Raw genomic sequence first — 23,228 nt, 5'->3', positions numbered from 1 at the left:
ACTGAGTTGGGTTTCCTGCTTAATGTAACTGTCTCTGCTAAGCGCTGACAAATTACAGGGGCTTAAAAGCAACAGGATCTCATCCTATTTTCCATTCCCTGACCTCCCTCCTCTTCTTCTCTAACCACCGCTTCCCCCAGCCTTTGGCCAAAATAGAGAAAGAGAAAATGCCCAGCTCTGTTTGCAATTAAGTAATTTTTTTCTTTTCTCCCCTTCTCCTCCCCTTTCGTCTTTTGACCTTGCTGCCTCCCAAAGTGGATTGCACAATGACATGGAGAATGGGACCCAGTATTACCATGCTGTTGGCACTGTGGCTGGTGTGTGGATCAGAACCCCACCTCCAGGCCATGCTTGGAGGGAGCCACGGAGGACAAAAAGCGCCTCTGGTCTCCCCAGTCAACAGACGGCCAGCCCGGTTGCTGAGGCACACGGGGAGGTCTCAGGGAATTGAGAGAACCACTCTGGAAGAACGAAACCTGCAGCCTCTCCCAAGAAGGAGTAGCGTGCCGGTGTTGAGAATAGCTCATGAAAAGGCCCCTCCGGCGCCGCTGGATATGAGCGGGGCCCTGGTGAGACCTCAGCGGAGACCAACAGCTCGGAGTTCTCCCCGGGAGATGGTCCGGGATGAGGGGTCTTCAGCTCGGTCAAGAATGCTGCGCTTCCCCTCTGGGTCCAGCTCTCCCAACATCCTTGCCAGCTTTGCAGGGAAGAACCGCGTGTGGGTCATCTCGGCGCCTCACGCCTCGGAAGGTTACTACCGTCTGATGATGAGCCTGCTGAAGGACGATGTGTACTGCGAGCTGGCGGAAAGGCACATCCAGCAGATAGTGCTGTTCCACCAGGCCGGCGAGGAAGGGGGCAAGGTGCGGAGGATCACCAGTGAGGGCCGCGTCCTGGAGCAGTCCCTGGACCCCAGCCTCATCCCAAAGCTGATGAGCTTCTTGAAGCTGGAGAAGGGGAAGTTCGGCATGGTGCTGTTGAAGAAGACGCTGCAGGTGGAAGAGCGCTACCCTTACCCTGTCAGGCTGGAGGCCATGTACGAGATCATTGACCAGGGGCCCATCCGCAGGATAGAGAAGATCAGGCAGAAGGGCTTTGTTCAAAAGTGTAAGGCCTCTGGGGTGGAGGGCCAGGTGGTGGAGGAGGGGAACAGCGGTGGGGGCGCAGCGAGGCCAGACCTGAGCAGTAAGAAGAGGAATGAAGACCTCAGGAGAGCGCAAGTCCCACCCACCAGAGAGGGTCGGGTGAAGGTGCTGAGAAAACCGGCCACCTCGACAGCAGCAGCTCCGCCACCTCCTCCTACCCCAAGGGCCACCACCCTGCCTCCGGCTCCAGTCACAGCAGTGACTCGGGCCACCTCGCGGGCGGTAACTGTAGCTGCAAGGCCTACCACCACCACGGCCTTTCCGACCACCCAGAGGCCTTGGACCCCCCAGGTGCACGCCTCTTCAGATGCCCACAGGCCTCCCGCAACAGCTGAGGTTACGACGGCCAGGAGTGCCGCAGCCTCAGAGAATGTCTACCCTGGACCCAGGAGGGAGCAGCACAGGGAGAGGCCACAGACCACCAGGAGGCCCAGCAAGGCCAGCAGCTTAGAGAGCTTCACCGCAGCCACTCCCACCCCCACCTTGGAGCACAGCACCAGGGCTGTGTCGGCCCGTTTCCGGGACAACCGCACGGACAGGCGTGAGCATGGTCACAGGGACCCAAATGTGGTGCCAGGTCCTCAGAAGCCAGCCAAGGGGAAACCTCCCAAAAAGAAAGCCCAAGATAAGATTCTTAGCAATGAGTACGAGGATAAGTACGACCCTAGCCGACCCACTGCCTCTCAGCTGGAGGAGGAGTTGCAGGTGGGGAATATTCCCCCCCAAAAGACAAAGGAGTCTAAAAAGCATGAAAAGCTTGAAAAACCGGAGAAGGAGAAGAAAAAAAAGGTAAAGAATGAGAAAGCAGAGAAGTTACTCAAAAGTGAAAAGCAGGTGAAGAAGGACAAGGCTGAGAAAAAGAGCAGGCCAGAGAAGGAGAAGAGCAAGAAGAAAAAAGCAGGTAAAACCGAGCAGGATGGCTACCTGAAACCCACCACAAAGTACTTCACTCAGAGTCCCAAGAAGCTGGTGACTGACCTGCTGGGCTCCTTTGAAGGCAAACGAAGGCTCCTTGTAAGTGATCTTCTCCTTGGCATTGTTCTGTGGGCCGAGTCCGGGAGTGTTCATGTTTGGTTTGTTGGTTTTTTAAAACCACATTGCTGGGTGGCAGACCATGGCCGAACCTGTGCCATGTCAAGAAGGTTTGGAGGTGTGTCAAGCAAGGAAGGGCAGTCAGGCCAGCAGGTCCTTTTGGCTTAGATGCTCTGTGCATCTTTTCTTATACAGACTCAGAATCTTTGGCCAAGGGCCCCTAGACAGGGAAGCACCTGTAATCAGCGTCTTCCAACCCGAGCAGCGCCCATCCCCCATCTTTACTCCTCTCTTCCAAGGGATGGTTCTGGACACAGCTCCATTTTACTAAGTTCGTAGAATAAAACAAGAGTGAAGTTTCTCACTTCATGAGCTTAAAAACTAGAAGCATGTGTATGGGGACATAACAAGATTTCTCTTCTCCACTAATTAGGTCTATATCAACAATTGGAAAACTCAAAGGGGAAAGTAAGGCAGGCTGGGTGGAGAGTAGGTATGAATGGGAGTGGGAAAAGGTCCTTTTTGGTGTCACCCTAATGAATGCTTTTAAACTAGCTGGCTGAAATCTTTATCCCTTAAAGTCTGCTTCTTCTTTCTCTGTCCAACCAACCAGTAAAAGCAAAGGATGGAGTGTGGGGAATGGGATTAATTGCTCTAATTTCAATACTCTAGAGACACATCTGAACTTGGAGTCCATTTCCCTGAGATGATATAAAATGAACATGAGTGTGTGTGTGTGTGTGTGTGTGAAAAAGGAGGCAAACAGTCCTTATTTCTGCTTTACCTCAGTTTCTGAGTGCCACTAGAATTGAGCGAGTCACTGGTGTATCTCAATAACTATCTTTCGCCATTACTTACCACCATCCAAAGAAAAATAACAGTACCTATTCAAACCCTAGAAAAAAGGCTTTGGACAGGAATAAGCCCCATCTTAAATGCAAGGGCAGTTCTCCTAAGCAATGTGAGAATGTTTCTTTCTCCTCTCCAAGTCTCCTTACCCGCTCTTTTTAGTGTCCTTCCAAGGCTTTACCCCTACCTTCTCAATGCTATCACTTATTCCAGGCTGTCAAAGAGGAAAAGAGTATGATACAGTTACTTCAGAGAAAAATATCTGTAAATTGATTGGGTAATATGAATCAGAACTGATTCTCTCAGATACCTGGGTGGGAGGGAGACATCTCATGCCACCAAAAATATAACCTATCCTCCTGAATACACAAGGTGACTGACTCCACGCTCTGCATTTTCCTCACCAGAAGTGATAGGCACTCCTCTCAAGGCATGTCTCAGAGGGTTTTTTAGTTTTTTTCCATTGTGGCCTAATTTTGGATTAATTATCTGAGCTGGAGAGACTATGGTAACCATTTATCTTTAGTGATTTCAAAAAGTTTAAGTGTGCATTTCAAATGTTATTCAGAACAGAGTCCCTTGTGGTATTTATCATGGGTGGGACATGTCCCCAAATTCTCTTAGCTGTTCCATCAATAGTGTATTTATGTGTTAGAGCAAAACTGAAGTTTCAATTGATTCTCCAGCTTGTACGTGTGTGTGTGTTATTTTTTGTATGTTGTCACTAGTTTTAACCAGAGCCTTAAAGTAACTATATAAACTCAGGTTAGCAGAGGCTAGGCTGTCAGAGTAGTTTAACAGCTACTTGGTTATTCCCAGAGTACATAAATTTAAATGGGACTGTTCCACTACGAACCAAAAGAAGCACTGATTTTAGAGTAGAACTCTACAAGTAGAGTACCAGGTACTTGAATGTTTGCTGGACAACCTGTAGTGGAAAACTCTCTAGGTTGTGGAAAAGCATTTGTGGGGTGCTCCATTGCCTACCTTCTGAGCACCTGGGACTTCGTCCAGGCTGCTAAAACATATGACCCAACCCTGGCCATATAGTCAACAGAGCAGGCAAAGTGTTCCTTGTGGTCAGGTTTTAACCAGGGGAAAATAATCACAGAAAAACTGTCAGGATTGTAATTGTGCACCTATTGGTAAATACTTCCATTACTGCTAATTTATGAGTCAAAAGAAAGCGGTTTTCATACATAGCCCTGATATTAGTCATGCCTTTTATTTCTCTCCCTTTCTCTCTATTCCCTTAGTCAGGGATTTGAAAGCCCAGCTGGGTCTTTTCTGCTTTTAACGGTATCCCTGATCATAAATTTCTAGCAAATGAAACTCAGATGACAGCTTCTGCTGATGTCATGTGAGGCAAAACAGAAACCAGCTGGGATTGCTCATGGCAATGTTGCTTTTGGTGGCTGGTGAGAGAAAGGGGTTTGTTATTACAAAGGAAGTCCCAACAAAAGGCATTTCAGTCTTGCAATAGCACATGTGCCCAGCCGATGATCATATCAGACATGTGTTTTCTAAAGAGCTAATGACATCTTAAATAAGAATGGATTACAAAAGACAAGATAAAATAAACATGATACAATATCAAAAGATGGAGACAAAAGACTATTTGACCAGACAGAGAAGAGACTTGTGTTTCTGGGTGAAAGACCTACTTGGTGCCATTTATCATTTTTTCCACTCATTTTCCCCATCAAACAAGGCTGATGTTATTCAGGAAGTTCGGTAATTCAATTAATATTCATTAAGGCTTAGCACTCTCCAAGCTGTTCAAGTACAGCTGACACCATGCACCTCTCCCTGGCCTCAGCCTAAACCAGCATACTCACAGTTAAATGAGGTTAACATTCCAAGAAAATGTGCAGGACTTTGAGCTTATCTTTCCAGTTCTTCGGTAACCTGGTGCGCTGTTACAATTTATCATAAACCTCCAATACTTGACATTTATTAATATTATTCTTTAGATGTGAAAACATCAATCACATAATCTCTACTTAGCCAATTACTTAGAGAAACACTGGCAGCAATTGTATAGATTGTGGTTGGGTGAATATCATCCTAAAAACATTCAAAGGAGCTACAGGAGGAACCAGGTGTCCTTTTCTTAGGCCTGAGGTCACACCTCCAAACTGCCTGCCTCTCAAAAGAGCAGATCCTGACAAGGAGCTTTTCAAGACTGTGGTTTAATTTTCTTGACAATCCCATGAAGATCTCCATTTTGAAGGCAGAAAATTGAAGTTTAGAGAGGTTGATAAATTTCCCAAGGTGTATAGTTAATATATGGCAAAGCCTTTAAACAGGTATATTTGATTTAAAGCTTATGTTCAAGCCATTCTCCCGTTCCACCTTCCTGAATATGGGGCATATGCCATAAAGTGAAAGAGAAACAGAAAGTTTCCTGTTAGTTAATCAATACAGACATTTAAATATTCATTTTAAGGCTTGAACTGCTCAGATAAATGGTAAGACATCAGTAGTCAACATTTTGTGCTGAGCACCAATGTAGAGTTTCTGCCTTAAATACCCATCCAGTTCTCTGCACCTCAGCTCTGGCTTTCCTGGCAGTCAGTCAGAAACAATATCTTGAATCCCAATTAACCTAATCCCTCAGACTGACTGGTGTCAGTTTGGCGGTGACAATGGTGAGAATATAGATAAGCTGTTTGTCACTTAAACATTGGACTGTGTGGAATATAGCTGACAAACCATCATTTTGTGCCCTGAGAACCTACCTACTTGTCAGTTAACAAGCGCTGAATTGCAGAGATTGAAGTCACTTTTATGCATTCTTTGGAGACTGAATCTCCTGTAATTCAAGTGGGTTAATACTTTAAACCTTACTTCAGAGATCTGGATGTTAGGACAACAATCTACTTGATTTAATTTTAGAAAAGAACGTAAAGCTCTGCTTTACTAAGGCAAGCTACTAGCTTAAATGTTATTTTTCAGAATCCTGTAAAAATCTAGTGTTTTGAGCCTAACACAGTATGTAGAATAATCTGAGATTTAAAACACTTCCCTCCTAGCATTTCCCATTCTTGTTTTCTCCCTGTATTAATGCAAACTGGCTTAATTATACTATGAGGCTCCCCGTGCCAATATACTGTTGGAACACACACATGAAAAAGGACCACGACACAATTCTAAATTCATGAGACATGCCCTGATTTATCACCACCAAACTGGGAAGAGGCCAAGTAGCAGATAATAATGTTTACTGAGAAGTTCTAGGATGCTCTTTTTAGAAAGATAGGATTGGAAATTATTACAGTTTTAAATACTGCTTGAAATACTGCCAAACTAGGAAATTAATGGGACAGAGATGTCAATACACAAGGAAAAAATTCTTGAAATATATTTCAATGATCAAGCTCCTCTACTTTCCCTGATATGAACTTGAGCAACAGTTAAACCACTTGGTTTGTGGGCTGCAGCTAGACTGTCATTGGCAGATGAATGTTGTGTTTCTGAGTGGCCCCCCTCTCCTGGCTGGAGCAATCCATGTGACCCGAGGAACGTGGGCCAATGTGTTCTCCAACCATGGGCATGGCGGTGGTAGATGCTGGGGTTTCAGTGCCTTAAAGAACTTACACTCTTGTTGCAGAGGTGTAATATAAACATAAAAGTATAATAGTAAATCAAGGAAATATATAAATTCCAATTGAACAGTGCAGACTATAAGAACTGTGATTGTAAGGAAGAAGTGATCATTGAGGACTAGAAAATACTTTAAGGAGGATGCTGCATTTGAAGAAAGACTCAGAATCAGGTAAGTTGGAGGGGACAGGAGGGCATTCTGGATGGGAGGGGTCATGTAGGCCAAGGAAGAGGAAGGAATGTGGGTGAATCATCCAGAGATGACATACATGTACTGTACTCAAGTGCACACAGCCTTACACACATATTTTTACATATTTTTGCTCATTCTCACTACTTTATGAGGTTGGCAGGAAAATTGTTCCATTGTGAAGATGAGAAAACTAAGGATCATAAGGTTAAATGAGCCTGTTAAGGCTACAAGGAAACCAGGGGTTGAACAAGGATTAAAATGTAGGCCCTTCAACTTTAACTATAATCACCCTTTCTCTGTGCCACTCTGCCAATATTTCTTTTATTTTATAATTTAGAATGGTCTGGCTATTGGGTAAAGAGGGCTCATAAGGGAGAGTAGGGGGAAATGTTAGCAAGAGATGGCCTGGGGCCAGATTATTGAGTGACAGAGCTGGGAAAGGAGCCTGCAAAATGAATGTCACCTCATGGTGGGTTAAGGCACTCTTGGGCTAAAGTCCTGAGGTGAAAATAAATATTAGGGCTCCACTGGCTTAAGGCTACTGTGTTCAGAGATTCCTGGAAGAAACTTCAAGAAGGGGAAGGTGAAGTTCTGTATCATTATATATTGTCTGAAATTTTCAATTATGTACAAGGGGGAGAAAAAGACCAGAGGGAGTTTTGAGGATTCTTGAAATCTTGTGATATCATGGCCTGTTCGTGGACTTTAAAGGTCCATGACAAAGTATAAGATGAATAAAATGGAGTCTATGTACTGATTTGAAGTTACAGAGACTGGTAATTATAGTCAGTTAGCTTCTGGACAGCTGTGCCCTAAAGACTCCCCTAAATGTGGGCTTACCCACCATTTGGAACAGGGAGTTCAAATCATTACCAGTAATGATTTGTTTACCTTTGTTTTTTTACTATTTTTGTGTTCTCATTTAAGCATCCATTTTATTTATTTCAAAATAGTGTGTTTGTGAGCAAATAGCCAGAAAGAAAATTATAAAACATACCAACTGAAAATAGAACTCCAAGACTTGAGCTACCATAAACTCCTAAGGAAATAATTTCAGATGTAATATAGCTAACCAAAAAATAACAAACAAACCAAAAATACCATTACTATCTCTTTTTATGTCCATCTTAAATCTTTTAAAAAATTTTTATTGTATTTTTTCCATTACCATTTAGTCCCCTTATACCTCCCCAGCTTAAATGCTTTTTAAGGCTAAGTATGAGTCAATGAATGCATTTGAGGAAATTTGATTATTTTTCCTCTTGGGAAATGACATTTCTAAAACAAGCATTTTTTAACCAGTCATGTCCATCTGAACAAGCATATAAACACAAAATCAAAATTAAATGAAATAATGTCTACTTAAAATAAATCATGATCTGAGAAAAAAATATAACTTTATTCCAGAAAGCCTTTGTCAATGTTCCACTCAAAAACTTTTGAACACATCTTGATTTCCAAGAGGGGTAGTATTTTTTGTTAAGCATAGAGAATTCTTAGAAGGAAAAACTTTCAGGAAGCTATAAACACATCTCTGACAGAGCAAAATAAAAAGCAGGATTGGGCTGGGACCAGATCTTAACCATTTTGAGAAAAAATTTGAGAGAGGTTATAATATGGTGACTTCCCCTCTGAGAAATGCCAAGTGACCGACTTCAGAATTATTTTATAAGGTCAGATGGATAAAGCAGAGAAGTGGTTGATAAATTTGAATGTAGTCAAATGGGAGAACATGTATAGAGGCTGGCCTCTGAGTGCAATGGTGAGTTAGCAAAAGATGAATAGACAGTGTTCATTGCAGACATCAGCCATCGAATGTTCTGGAGTGCCCAAGACCTGGCTATGAAACTCTCTTAACCCTGTGAGACATGAAACGATAGTAGTAACCACTCAACTTACGAATGTCAGAGCATCCAATTAGGATAATGAACATTAAAATGAGGGTAGGGAGGTAGCATTTATTGAACAATTTTTACATGCCAAGTATTTATGCAGTGCACACAACAACCTTGCAAAATAAGTACTGCTGTACAGAGTTCACAAGTGAGAAAACTAAGACACATGAAGACTAGTAAGGAAGAAAATAGTGGAAATGAGTAGAGAACTCTAAGCTGTCTGAAGCCATTTAAAAATAAAAGCTTTTCCAGTCTTTTGGCCCTAATTATGCTAACTGTCCAACAAAACCATCTAGTCTGGTTTAGTTTAGTTTAGCCTAACTTAATTTAGTTTAGTTTAATTTAGTTTCGGTGGCAGTCACTTCTAGCCCTCTATTCTAATTCATCCCTTTGGATTTTACCTCAGTGTCAAACTATCACTGTGAATTAATATGTGCTTGCCTTCACCCACCTGCAGCTGATCACCGCTCCTAAGGTCGAGAACAACATGTATGTGCAGCAACGAGATGAATATTTGGAAAGCTTCTGCAAGATGGCCACCAGGAAAATCTCTGTGATCACCATCTTTGGCTCTGTAAACAACGGCACCATGAAAATCGACCACTTCCAGCTAGGTTCTCTTAACTATTTTAATTACATTATTGTTTTTCTCATAGCTAAGGTGGGATAAATTTTATGGGGAAGGTCAGTGGATGATCGCAAGGAAGCTGCAGATATCCAGAGCACTCTTTCCTTGTGGCAACCAAGGTCAGTTTGCCTAACATTATATTTGCATAACCATTCCAGATGGTTTTGGTTTAAGTTTTTGGCACTTTAAAATTAAAAATATGCAAGCATTCTATGGTTTGAAAGTCAGTAAAGTGGAGAAAAAAGAGAGAAGTAATACGGTCAGGGGAAAACCAGAAAGGCATTCGGACACTTTCTTCTGGATTGTGAGTCCTCTTGCCTATGAGCGACATCATCTGATTTTCCTGCAGCCTTTATGCCACAGGCGACTCACTGACAGATGGAGAACTGCCAGACCCTTGGAAGTACTTGACTCTGGCAAGGTTGGGGAGGGAATTAACCAGGGCTGAAAGAAGCTGTTAAGATAAATGAAAAGTTACTGAAAATATGGACTGAACTATGCCCAAGTTCTTTTGGAGAGCAGAAGAATTTGGCTGAATGTAGCGTTTTCACAATTTTTCATATTAATGATGCATGTGAGACTCTTGAGGCGTACAGCTCAGCGATGGGCAGCTGAGATCGAACTCATTGCAGTTCTCCTGGGAACACTGCAAGATTTACTGTAAGTAGTTAAGCCTCGTAATCAGAAGCCCCAAATCAACCCCACCCATTTCTCTTATAATTATTATATCTCTAGGGCTTTATTTTTTATTTAAAAAGCCCTTTTTTCTTACATGCATTCTCTACTTTTTTATACTATAATGAAAATCCTTCGCATTCTACTATTTGCATATTCTGCATAATTTTCTTAAAATATATTATATCTGAAAACATCTGGAAGAATATAAAACATATTTTCTCCATTAGTTAACATTTATCTTCAATATATATAGGACATCATCTCACAGATTTCTCTGTCATGTGGTCTTGGTATAATTGACCACATAGTTGTAATTATGTCATGATAATGTCAGTTTGATTTTTAATATGATCTTGCTTTCTAAATTATATTTTATCGTGGTAAAAACACAATATGAAATCTAACCCCTCTAATTGTTAAGTACATAGTGCAGTATTGCTAACCTTAGGCACATGCTGTACTTAAGATTTATTCAGCTATGAAGTTTCAACTATGTATGCAGTCTCTTCTATTAGCCCAACTTCCCCTGATATAAATCCAAAGGAAAATAAGTAGCATTCTTTCCAATGTCCTCCCATAAATCACGGTGGATCAGTGACTTATCTGTGGATGTGCAGTGTGTGTTTTTGGACCACAACAAAATGTCCATTCCTTAACCAAAACAACAATAGTTACACAAACAGATGACACAAAAGACATTCTGGAGACAAACAAACCACTTCAAAAACACAGTCACAACTTCTTGGCTGAGTGATCTTAGCCAGGCTACTTCTTAACTCTTGGCTCAGAACATAGTTATATGTATTTCCAGGTTATGGAGAGGATATCATAAGATAATATATGTAAATACCCATCACATAATGAGCGCTATTACTGTGGTAGTCACCACCAATGTTTGTTCTGGCAGGCTTCTGGGGATCAGTGAGCTGTCACAGGGATTAGAGCACCTATAATTGAAAAATACTTGTAATTGCTTTCTGCTAATTACACAATGTTGACAGTGAACCCTCAGATTTCTTCAAGCATTAACTACTCTTGGTGATAATACTACAAAACCACATGTTCTGTGGTTAACTGGGATTCAACCATTTGCTTCCTGGATTTTCAAATAGTAGCATGAGCCAGTGAGCTCAATTATAATCCAGATGTCTAGAGAGGAAGTAGGTATTCAATCCAGTGCAGGAATGGGCTTTGGCTGGTGATAAAAATTCTCCATCACCAGGTGTTCCCGGTGTCAAATGTGTTAACCACCAACTCGCACACACAAAAATTCTCTTTCCTATGTCAGGGATGTTTGGAAACATCATTATATCTCTCACCTCAACCACTATGTGGTTCTGTTATAAGCATCTGGTGCTGCTTTGGCAAAATTTTAGCATTAATTCTGTTTTCTAGACATCTGGATTGAATATGAACTGTAGAGGGACTAGGGTTTTCTTTTCTGCTTTATTAGAAATTAGGTATTGTGATTTGGGTGTTTGCCTCTCACTGAATGGCAGTTGGACATGGTTTGCAGCCCCTTTTATCTTGTTCTTCATCTAATTCCAGGAAGGCCCCTCTGTCCTTGTGTCATGTCCCAGGTTATCCGGATGGGAACGGCTGTGTAGTACTTTCAGCCAAGACTGGGAGTCAGCCATGGGAAAATAAGAACTGGCGTGCTCCACAGTCTCAGTGAACCAAACTCCAGCCTTGACCAATTTTCAGCTGGAAATCTATCAGATGGCCTTACTTTCCTTAAAAATAAATCAAGCACTCTGTATTCTTCCAGACTTCTACTGGACCTTCAAAGCAGAGGCCCACATACAATTACAGTGGGAGCTATTCTGCCACCTACTCCATCTTGTTGAATATATGTGAACTATAGATGATAAACCTACAAATATCAGACAACTTACCTGAAGATTTGAGGCATTAGCTTAACAAAAGTCATCCAGGCTTGAGCAAATTCCAGTGTAGAATAAGCCCATCTGTTTATGTCAGCCCAGAGTGTATTATATGGGAGCGTTTAGAATGACCTAACACATAAAAGTATTCTTAATTGTGAGTGGTATTTAAAATGATGATTTAGGATAGGGATATTGGTCAAGAAGATGGATTATAGACAAAGTTTGTCAGTTAGGAAGAAGCTGCTGGCTAAAGGTACCTTACTGCACAATGAAAAGAGAACGAGGGGAAAATGCAGCAAGCATGTTTCTTTCTTAGCCACATAGAAGCGTTTGAAGATAATTAATAAAAAGGGAAGTGAAAAATTGATGGCGGTAGAATGTGGCAAGCAGGAGATTCCTTATTCATGTCTATGGAATTTATAGGTGAATTTCTAAAAACTTTATAAGTGAGTTTCATCGAATACATTTTAGCATAAAATACTCTTTGCCCTTGATCCTGTCATGAAGAAAATTATTCTTTACAGACAAGTTTCATCACCATTAGGATCAATAAAAATGCAGAAATGCTGCTTTCCCTCTGGAGCACCTGAAAAATTGACCCTTTGCCCCAACTTCTCTGTTCATCACTGGTGATGCTATCTGGCAGCTGCCTTCTCTAGACCCTGCCATTCTGTGCTGGGAGGCAGAGCTGGGTGAGTGGTCAGGTTTTCCAGACACTGGCTGCAGTCCTTCTCTGTTTATTCAGTCTTTGATTATCAATCACTCTGTGCCCTAGAGGCTAGAGAGGTTGTCCCCTAATTTATTTAGTCATCTCATTGCACTGCCCTCAGCTTCCCCTAGCATCAAGTGTATCAGTTTCAAGAGCAGCCCCTGACAATCGAGGAGTGTAAAGTGTTTAATAAGTCAAATGTTTGAAGTGTTTGAGGAATGTGGTAGAGGGATGAACTCTTCCAGTTGTAGTCATCAGAAAAGGTATTATAGATGTCAGAATTTTGAAAAGTGGGTGAATTTCAATGGAGATGACTTGAAACTGAGTAGATGTTTTTGGTATGTGATGACTCCATCATAGTGCTTTTTGTTTTTACTTATTTTTTTTAAATAATACATTTTTTGGATTCCAAAATCAGAGCTGCATAGAAAGGTACATACAAACAAGTCTTACACCCATTTCTTACCCCTTTACCCTGCTTATCTCCGCCCCATAGGTATTTTTATGACTTCTTGTTTATTCATTTGGTGCTTCTTTGTGCAAATATAAATAAATATAAATACCTGTATTCCCCTTCTTTTTATACAAACTATAGTATATTGTATATGCTGTGCTGCACTTCGCTTTTTTCAATTAAATATAGTTTTTAATATCTTTCCTTATGAGTTTATAGAGATCTTTTACATTCTCTATTAACCCATTGTGAGACTGATTCGACCACAGTTTATTTAACTAGCCCTCTTATTGATAAGCACTTGGATTGTTTTCAGTATTTTATTATAAACCATTTCACAATTAATTACCGTGAACATTTTTCATTCTGTGTATATGGTAGATTTATATTAGATTCTTAGAAGTAAGATTGTTAGACAAATTGGAAAATGTACTTAGTTTTGGTAGATATCAATGAATTTCTCTCTATACAAGTTGTATCATTTTACAGTCCCACAAGCAAGTATAAATGTCTGTTTCCCCAAAACTCTATATAGAGTGTGTGAACAAACTTGTGAAGGATCTTAGCCAATGCGGTATGTGAAAAATGGTGTCATAGTCTAGCGTTGGGTTGCATTTCTCTTTTTATGAGTATGACTGAACATCTTTTTATATTATTAAGGAGCATTTATATTTTGTTTTTAGTGTCCTTTGCCCATTTTTTTATTGGGTTGGTACTTTTTATAAATTAGAATAAAAACCCAGACTCCCAGGCCCCCTTCTCACTCCAAGATACTGACTCAGATTGGGGATGGGGTCCAGGAATCTCTTTTCAAAAATGTTCTGAAGTGATTCTGATTTATAGCTAGGTTTGGTCTAGAGCAGAAGGTTCAGTGTAGGATAGAAGGGAAGAGAGGACCAGAAATGTAGGTCCAATTGTTCTGGATCCAAGGACTGTAATTTTTTTTTTCTTTTTAAAAAATAATTTTTAAATATGTTGTATTGATTATACTGTTTCAGTTGTCCCAATTTATTTTCCCTCTGCTCCCCTCCACCCAGAGACCCCCCTTCCCTCCAGTTGTGCCCCCCACCTTAGTCCATGCCCATTGGTTGTGCATGTAGTTCTTCTCAACCTCTTCCTGTCTACTCCACTCCCTCCTACTATGCTTCTTAATTCCTGCATCATCTCCCTCCCTTTCCCCCTCCCCACTGACCCCCCCCTATATGTTCCCCATACCTATAGTTCTTTTCCCACTTTCATTGCCTTCTTAGTTTGCCTTTGTTTCAATTCCCTAGTTTCTGTTGTTAGTTGTTGTGGTACAGTTTTCGTTCTAATGTTCATAGTTTTGATTCTCCTTCTTCTAAACAAGTCCCTTTAACACCTCACATACAGTGGTTTGAATCTAATGAACTCCTTCAGTTTTACTTTGTCCTGGAAGCAGTTTCTCTGCCCTTCTATTCTGAATGAAAGCTTCACTGGATAGAGTAATCGTGGCTGTAGGTTTTTGCTTTTCATTACTTTGAATATTTCTTGCCAGTCCCTTCTTGCCTGCAGAGTTTCTTCTGAGAAATCAGCTGATAGTCTAATTGGTACCCCTTTGTACATAATTCTCTTCTTCTCTCTTGCTGCTTTTAACATTCTCTCTTTATCTTTAATTTTTGACATTTTGATTATAATGTGTCTTGGTGTGGTTCTTTCTGGGTCCCATTTATTTGGAACGCTCTATGCTTCCTGGACCTGTAAGTCTATTTCCTTCCCCAAGTTAGGGAAGTTGTGCTTCATTATTTTTTCACATAATTTTTCAACTTCTAATTCTTCTTCTTCACCTTCTGGCAACCCTATAATTTGGAAGTTCACTCTCTTATAGTTGTCCCAGAGGTTTCTGAGCTTCTCCTCATTTTCCTCACTTTTTGTTTCCTCTTTCTGCACTGGCTGACTGTTTGTTCCTTCTCTATGGTCTTATTTGTTGATTTAATCCCTGGTTTTCCTTCCCTCACCACTTGTTTCATATGTATTTTCATTTATTTCAGCAGGACTAGCCTTCATTCCTTCCCCATCTTGAATAAGTCCTGCTGCTATTTCTGTAAGCTGTCTTATAACTATAGCTCTGAACTGAGCCGCAGAAAGGTTATCTATCTGTTCATCCTTTAATTCATGTATTTGCTTTCTGGTCAGCTGCATGATTGGGATCTTTATGATTATCCCTGCCATCCTGGCAGTTTTTTGCTTCCTGGGCGGGACTGTCACTCCTCCTACACTATCAGGGGCGGAGCCCCATGCACTCATCACTACCGGGCGACCCTTCTCACCACACTGTGGTGCTTTGTGTGAGGGTGGGGGGTCCAAGATGGATTCCTGCCATTCTCTCTCTGCTGAGAGACCGGGAGCCTCCTCCTCCATCCTTATGCCCTCTGGGCCTCAAAGTCTGAGGCAATGGGGGTCTGCCTTCCCCAGAGTTGGAATCACGAGCTGACAGGTTTGGTCTGCAGCCAGGGGTGCTCACAGGTGCTTATTGCTTCCCCTTAAATACGGGCATCTGTGCTTACCACAGCCCCGCCGCCCATTGCTGCAGCTGACACCATCAGCATAGCTTGACCTCTCCGCCCTGGTTTCACCCCTCCTACCTGTTCGAATGGGCACCACTTGTTTATAACTTCATATGTTGGACTTCCATGTAACTTTATTTTCTGGAACTTCTGGTTATTTCTGGTTTTGTGGTAGTTGTAGTCCTTAGTTGTGGAGGGAGACAGAGCATGTCAATCTAGGCCTCCATCTTGGCTGGAAGTCCAAAGACTGTAATTTTAACCTGAACTCAAAGTGATTGTGATGAAAGTAGACAGTGGGCCATACTTTGAAAAAAATGCTAGAAGAGATATGGAACTTCCAAAGCCATGAAAGAAACTAAAGTGGTTAAGGCACATTGGTGGCATGGCCTGGACTTAGGGATGAGCGGGTGGGAGGAAGAGAAACCATAGATACTACAGAGAAGAAGCAGTCACAGATGGAAGCTTCAAATATAATGCCTGAAACAATTAGTGTTTAACACGTTACAGTTGAAACAGAGGTTTTTGCAGTGTCATTGCTGTTTATGGTCAGACATCAAAGAGCGACTACATGAAGAAATTTACTACTTACCTGAATTTGACCATCCAATTCTTTAATGGTGGAGAGTCAGACAAATGTCTTACAAATAGAGACACCCTCCCCACTATCCCTCCTCAGTAATCTTGGGTCTTGGGCAGGCTGGTAGAATGACCAAAATCCACCAAATGGTCTTCAATTTGTGAATCTTTTAACTGGATCAGAAGCAGATGGACAGTTTATAGGATGCTTCCTGAAGAATGTTTGCTTCTAAGTCATGCAGCCCTTGACAAAGACTACAGAACTTTGGCAAAACTTATGTTGCTATCCCAAAGAACCTCTTGTTCACCCAGCCCTGATTTAGACAGTGCAGAGTGTAACAGAGGCCTGTGGTAGGAGCAGACAGCTGGATACAGGAGCTGGCCTCACATGTACCTCCTTCAGAATTCATCCAGAGGTGGACTTTGTCTTGCCATAGAGTGGCCACCACCCTAGTTAGATCCAGTGTCAATCAGTGCTTTTATTGTTTTTCTCTGGCAGATTCTCCTACTCAGGACTAATCACTTGAAATTTAGTTATTTCTGTAGTCTGGAAATGCAAAATATTTTATTTCTAATGTTCAGTCAAAACATTTCAGAAAATGTTTTAGTTGAAAGAAAAAAACCAGACCATGAAATTGATTTCTTGCCATATCCTGGTAGAACAAAGTTTGACTTAAATCTTGGTCCTGGGTCCTCTCTATCCTTGAATATTTTGGTAAACTAGACAGAGTACTGAAAAGGAATAAGGTCATTTTATTTGAATCATAACCCTTACTCTGTTATTAACTAGCAATGTGAATTTGAGCAAGTTGCTCCCTTCCTTGGGTCTGTGATAGGTTGGTTCCCTGGGAAACAGACTCTGAGACTTTGAGATTTGCATGCAGGAAGTTAATGAGGAATATCCCCAGGAACAATACTAATGAGGGATGAGGGATACTAGATGACAGAGGGAGAATCTGAATTGCAATGCAGTTGACCTCTCAGAGTTATTCACTTCGGGGCAAGGAGAACAACATTTATATCTATACTCCCCAAACATACACGCTCTGCAGCAACCATTGAGTATGGGCTGTCCCTTAGTAAGGGTGTAACTTGGAGCAAGGCAACTCCTTTTTAAGGAGAACAGGTTTCAGAGGGATTCACCTATTCATATTCATAGCAGCCTTAGTTTGAAAGTAGGATCTGGACTGTACACTACAGCATGCGCCACATAATGTTCCTTAGTTTCAACCTCAATAATGTGACTGTGTTGTGCTTGATAATGTCTGTATCACTTGTCTAGTGCCATAATAAGTCTATGTAATAAACACCTATACACCTCAGTGACATATAACATTAAATATTCATTTAGTCACAAATCTGAAAGGTTCAGCTGATCTGGGTTTGGCTTGGTTAGGCTTGTTCATGTACAGCTACAGGTTGGTTAGTTGGTTCTGCTGATATTGGTTCGGCTTGCACACAGGTTAAGTGTCAACTGGGTGTCAGCTGATCTGAGAATGCCCTGACTGGGATGAAACCAGAGTAACTTGACTTGAATTAATCTCCAGAAGTCTAGTGTGGATCTATAATCATGGCAATAGCAGAGGAAGAGAAATCCCAAGTGTGCAAGCCCATTTCTAGCCTTCTTTTGTGTTACTTGCGCTAACAAAGCAAGTCAAATAGATGAGCTCAGAATCAAGCCAGGACAACTCAACCCATTCACCATAACAGGCAGCTGCAGTTGCTGGGCAGAGTGTAGATACAGGGAGGGTTGGAGAATTGGGACCATTTTTTAAATTTGCTATAATCTTCAACTCCCTTCTGTCTCAGTCATTCAATAGTTTTTGTGATTTTATCTGTTAGATGGATGCTAATAGTCTAATTTTGATTCTAATTAAGAACTTGAACTCTGTCCATGCATACTTATCTCTGAATCTAGCATCCAAAACAGAATCAGCTCTGAACACTGGAGACAAATATTTTGTTTAATGAACAAAAGCAATACTGAATGTATGTTGGGAATTAAAAGTATTAATTCCTAGGTTCAAGACAAAATCTGGTTTGTAAAGTCTTAGAATATTAGTTGTTAAGGACATTTTAAAAATCAGTTCTTAAATGATCTTATTCTTTTTCTCACTATTACTACTAATCAGAAAGTAAAATATGTTCCTTGTTAAAATTTAAATAATCTGGACACACAGAGAATAAACAAGAAAAGTTTCCACTGAACCTCTCCCCACTTTCCAGAGGCAACTGTAGGAGCAGAAAAATAATTTCCTTTCTATCCTTCTAAGTTTTTCTGGCTGGCCTGATAACCGAAGTAACTTAAGACTAATTAACAGAAAAAAGTGACCATATTTATTACTTAGGTATATACGAGGGTTCCATAAGAATATGGAACCCAAGGACAAATTGAGCAGGTGTGGTTTGACTTCAAAGGTAGAAAGGCAATTCACATGAAGATGGGAAAGCAAACATTCCATAAACAAACTTACGTTGAGCCAACTTTAACAATGTGACCCAGAGAGGGCTTTGATCAAACAGGCAGAACTAGGGTCCTTCTTTTCTCTCATACTTCATCCACTATGGTTATCTATGATAATAGCTCCCCTCTGGGAGCACGCCCAATGTCTAAATTATTTTTTAATATATTTTATTGTTTATGCTATTACAGTTGTCCCAATTTTCTCCCATGGCCCCTCTTTACGCAGCCCAACCCCACTTCCATAAACAGTCCCCTCACTGTTGTCCATGTCCATGGGTCCTTCATATATGTATTTCGACTAATTCCTTTACCTGCTATCAATCAATATCCACCTCCCCCATCTTCACTTACACCTATCAGTGTGTTTCATGATTTATGCCTCTCATTCAATTTTGCTCATTAGTTTATTTTATTCATTAGATTCCCCTTATCAGTGAGATCATATTGTATTTGTCTTTCACTGACTGGCTTATTTCACTTAGCATAGTAGCCTCCAGTTCCATCCATGCTGCTGAAAAATGTAGGAATTCCTTCTTTTTTCTGTTGCATAGTATTCCATTGTGTAGGTGTACCACAGTTTTTTGTTTTGTTTTTTTTTAATCCACTCATCTGCTGATGGGCACTTAGGTTATTTCCAAATCTTGGCTATTGTAAATAGCGCTGCTATGAACACAGGGGTGCTTAAGTTCTTTTGAATTGGTGTTTCAGGATCCTTAGGGTATATTCCCAGCAGTGGAATCACTGGGTCAAAACGCAGTTTCATTTTTAATTTTTTGAGAAAATTCCATATTGTTTTCCACAGTGGCTGCATCAATCTGCATTTCTACCAACAGTGCGTGAAGGTTCCCTTTTCTCCACATCCTCATCAACACTTGTTTGTTGATTTATTAATGATGGCCATTTTTGCAGATGTGAGGTGATATCTCATTGTGGTTTTAATTTGCATCTCTCTGATGGCTAGTGATGTTGAACATTTTTTCATATGACTATGGGCCCTCTGTATGTCCTCCTCAGAGAAGTGTCTATTCAGGTCTTTTGCCCATCAAAAAAAAAAAAATTTTTTTTAAATTTATTTAGTTTTTTTGAGAGATGGGAAAAGAGAAAGAGAGGGAGAGAAACATCAATGTGTGGTTGCCTCTCATGCGCCCCCAACTAGGTAGCTGGCCTGCAACCCAGGCATGTGCCCTTGCTGGAAAATGAACTGGTGACCCTTTGGTTCACAGGCCAGTGCTCAGCCCACTGAGCCACACCAGCCAGGGGCAATTTCCTTTGCCCATTTTTTAATTGGATTGTTTGTCTTCCTGGTATTGAGTCATATAAGCTCTTTATATATTTTGGAGATTAAACCCTTGTTTGATATATCATTCGCAAATATGTTCTCCTATGCAGTCAGTTCCTTTTTCATTTGATAATGGTTTCTTTAGCTGTGCAGAAGCTTCTAATTTTAATGTTGTTTATTTTTTCCTTTATTTATTTTGCCTTAGGAGATACATAGACAAGAGTATTGCTGTGCGAGATGTCAGAAATTTTACTGCTTATGTTTTCCTCTAGGACTTTTATGGTATCACAACTTACATTTAAGATTTTTATCCGTTTTGAGTTTATTCTAGTGTATGGTGTAAGATAGTGGTCTAGTTTCATTTTTTTGCATGTACCAGTTCAGTTCTCCCAATACTGTTTGTTAAAGAGACTGTCTTTATTCCATTGTATGTTCATGCTTCTTTTGTCAAATATTAATTGATCATAAAGATGTGGGCTTATTTCTGGGCTCTCTATTCTGTTCCATTAATCTGTGTGTCTGTTTTTATGCCAGTACCAGACTGTTTTGATGACAGTAGCCTTGCAGTATAGTTTGATATCAGGTGTTGTGATTCCTCTTACTTTGTTCTTCATTCTCAAAATTGCTGAGGCTATTTGGGTTTTTTTTTGGGGGGGGTCCATATACATTTTTAGAATATTTGTTCTAGATCTGTGAAATATGCCATTGGTATTTTAATGGGAATTGTGTTGAATCTATAGATTGCTTAGGGTAATATGGACATTTTAATGATGTTAAGTCTTCCAATCCATGAACGTGGTATATATTTCTGTTTATTTGTATCATCCTCAATTTCTTTCTTCAATGTTCTATGGTTTTATGAATACAGGTCTTTTACCTCCTTGGTTAAATTTATTCCTAGGTACATTATTTTCTTTGTTGCTATAGTAAATGGGATTTTTCCCCTTAGTATCTTTTTCTAATACTTCATGGTTAGTCTACAAAAATGCCATTGATTTCTGAATATTGACTTTGTTTCCTGCCACTTCACTGAATTCATTTATTAGGTAGAGTAGTTTTTTGGTGGAGCCTATTGGATTTTCTATGTACAAGATCATGTTGTCTGCAAATAATGATAGTTTTATCTCCTTTTTTCCAATTGGATGCCTTTTATTTCTTTTTCTTGTCTGATTGTTGTGGCTAGGACTTCCAGTACTATGTTGGAATTACAGTGATTAAAGCAGACACTCCTGTCTTGTTCCTGCTCTTAAGGGAAGTGCTTTTAGTTTTTTCCCATTTAATATGATGTTGGCAGTAGGTTTTTTGTATATGGCCTCTATTATGTTGAGGTATGCTCCATCTATTCCCATTTCGCTGAGTGTTTTTATCATAAACCAATGCTGGATTTCATTAAATGCTTTTTTCTCACCTATTGGTATGATAATGTGATTTTTGTCTTTTATTTTGTTTATGTGATGTATCACATTTATTGATTTGCAAGTATAGTACCATCCTTGCATCCCTGGAATAAATCCCACTTTTTAATGTATTGCTGGATCCAGTTTGCTAATATTTGTTAGGGATTTTAGCATCTAGTTCATCAGAGATATTGGCCTGTAATTTATTTCTTTGTTGTCTCTTTACTTGGTTTTTGAACTAGGATCATTTGGTCTTAACAAAAGAGTTTGAAAGTCTTTCTTCTTCCTGAATTTTTGGAAGATTTGAGAAGGATAGATGTTAGTTCTTTGAATAATTGGTAAAATTCACCTATGAAGCCATCTGGTCCAGGGTTTTTTTGTTCTGAAAGTTTTCTGATTACTGCTTCAATTTTACTAGCTGTAATCAGTCTATTCAAGTTTTCTGCTTCTTCCTGATTCACTTTTGAAAGATTGTATGTTTCTAGAAATTTATCCATTGTGCCCAGGTTGTCCAGTTTTATGGCATGTGGTTGTTCATAGTAATTTTTAAAAATATTTTGTATTTCTGTGGTAGGAGATTTTTAACAACCCACTGTCAACAATGGACAGATATTCCGGACAAAAAAATTAACATGGATATAGTGGCATTAAATGACACTTTACATCAAATGGATTTAACTGATATCTATAGAACATTTCACCCCAAAGGAGCAAAATATACATTTTTATCAAATGCACATGGATCATACTCAAAGACAGATCACATGTTAGTCTTATCAAATTAAAGAAAATTGAAATGATATCCAACATTCTCTTGGATCACAATGGCCTGAAACTGAAATCAACCTCAAGGAAAAACCCCAAAACATTCAAATACATGGAGGCTAAATAACATGTTACTAAATAGTGCATGGGTTAACAATGAGATCAAGGGAGAAATCAAAAAGTACCTAGCAACAAATGAAAATGAGCATACAACAAACCAAAAACTATGGGACACAGGAAAAGCAGTCCTGAGAAGGAAGTTCATAGCATTACAAGCCTACCTAAAAAAGATAGAAAAATCTAAAATAAACAACCTAACACTACACCTAAGAGAACAAGAAAAAGAACAACAAAGTTCAGAGCAAGTAGAAGAAAAGAAATAATCAAGATCAGAGCAGAAATAAATGACATAGAGACAAAAACCAAAAACCAAAAAACAAAACCCAATTCAAAAGATCAACAAACCCGTGAGATAGTTCTTTAAAGAGATAAACAAAATTGACAAACCTTTAATCAGACACTTCAAGAAAAAAAAGGAAAGAAACATCCAAATAAATAAAATCAGAAATGAAAGAGGAGAAGTAACACTGATACTGTAGAAATATCTAAATTCTCTAGGCAGTTAAGGTGAATGTAAAAGGTTCTTCCTGAGTCTTGTTTCTTGAAAATAATCAGCTTAAAAAGTCATATTTTGAGGTGAAATATCTGTTTCTTCTCACAACCATTGTTTACAGGTGTATGGCCTGCGGGACCTTTCCCATGCATATTTACATGTGAATGCATTGTCTTTTGTCTCATTTCTAACAAAGACTAAAGCCATATTATGCATTTTATTCTGCAACAATACAAGAGTAATGGTCAATGGTACTCAAGTCATATGGCCTCATTATCTGCAAAATTGCAATTGTTTCTACTGCACTACAACACATTGGGTAACATTGTTAATAATAACTGACAGGTTCTCATTACTAATATATCTATCAATCACATATTTGCTAACTAATTTTTCACATTTAAAAAAAAATACAGGGGATCATTTTGCAGATAAAAAATCTAGTAGAGTTGAGGGAAACACTGTGACTTGTAAGGGAAAGAAGAAATAAATAAAGCTGACCTATCATTTCCAAAATGCTTTCCAGACATAGGT

At 39.9% G+C, this 23,228-nt stretch overlaps 1 protein-coding gene across 2 annotated transcripts in view; it reads left to right on the top strand.

Annotated features, from left to right (window-relative positions):
* Window positions 1–23,228, top strand: part of CCDC80 (coiled-coil domain containing 80) — a 36,372-nt gene that overhangs the window by 885 nt on the left and 12,259 nt on the right. For both annotated transcript variants that reach the window (XM_090276542.1, XM_090276532.1), the window contains exons 2-3: window positions 256–2,159; window positions 9,178–9,334. In XM_090276542.1, the coding sequence (XP_090132668.1) occupies window positions 267–2,159; window positions 9,178–9,334 (2,050 nt within the window). In that variant the 5' untranslated portion in view covers window positions 256–266. The remainder of the gene's footprint in view (window positions 1–255; window positions 2,160–9,177; window positions 9,335–23,228) is intronic.

Source organism: Furipterus horrens, unplaced genomic scaffold (genome assembly GCF_987537825.1).
Source record: "Furipterus horrens unplaced genomic scaffold, mFurHor1.1.pri manual_scaffold_1, whole genome shotgun sequence".
NCBI classification, from domain to species: domain Eukaryota; kingdom Metazoa; phylum Chordata; class Mammalia; order Chiroptera; family Furipteridae; genus Furipterus; species Furipterus horrens.
This window is presented reverse-complemented; position numbering and strand designations above follow the sequence as displayed.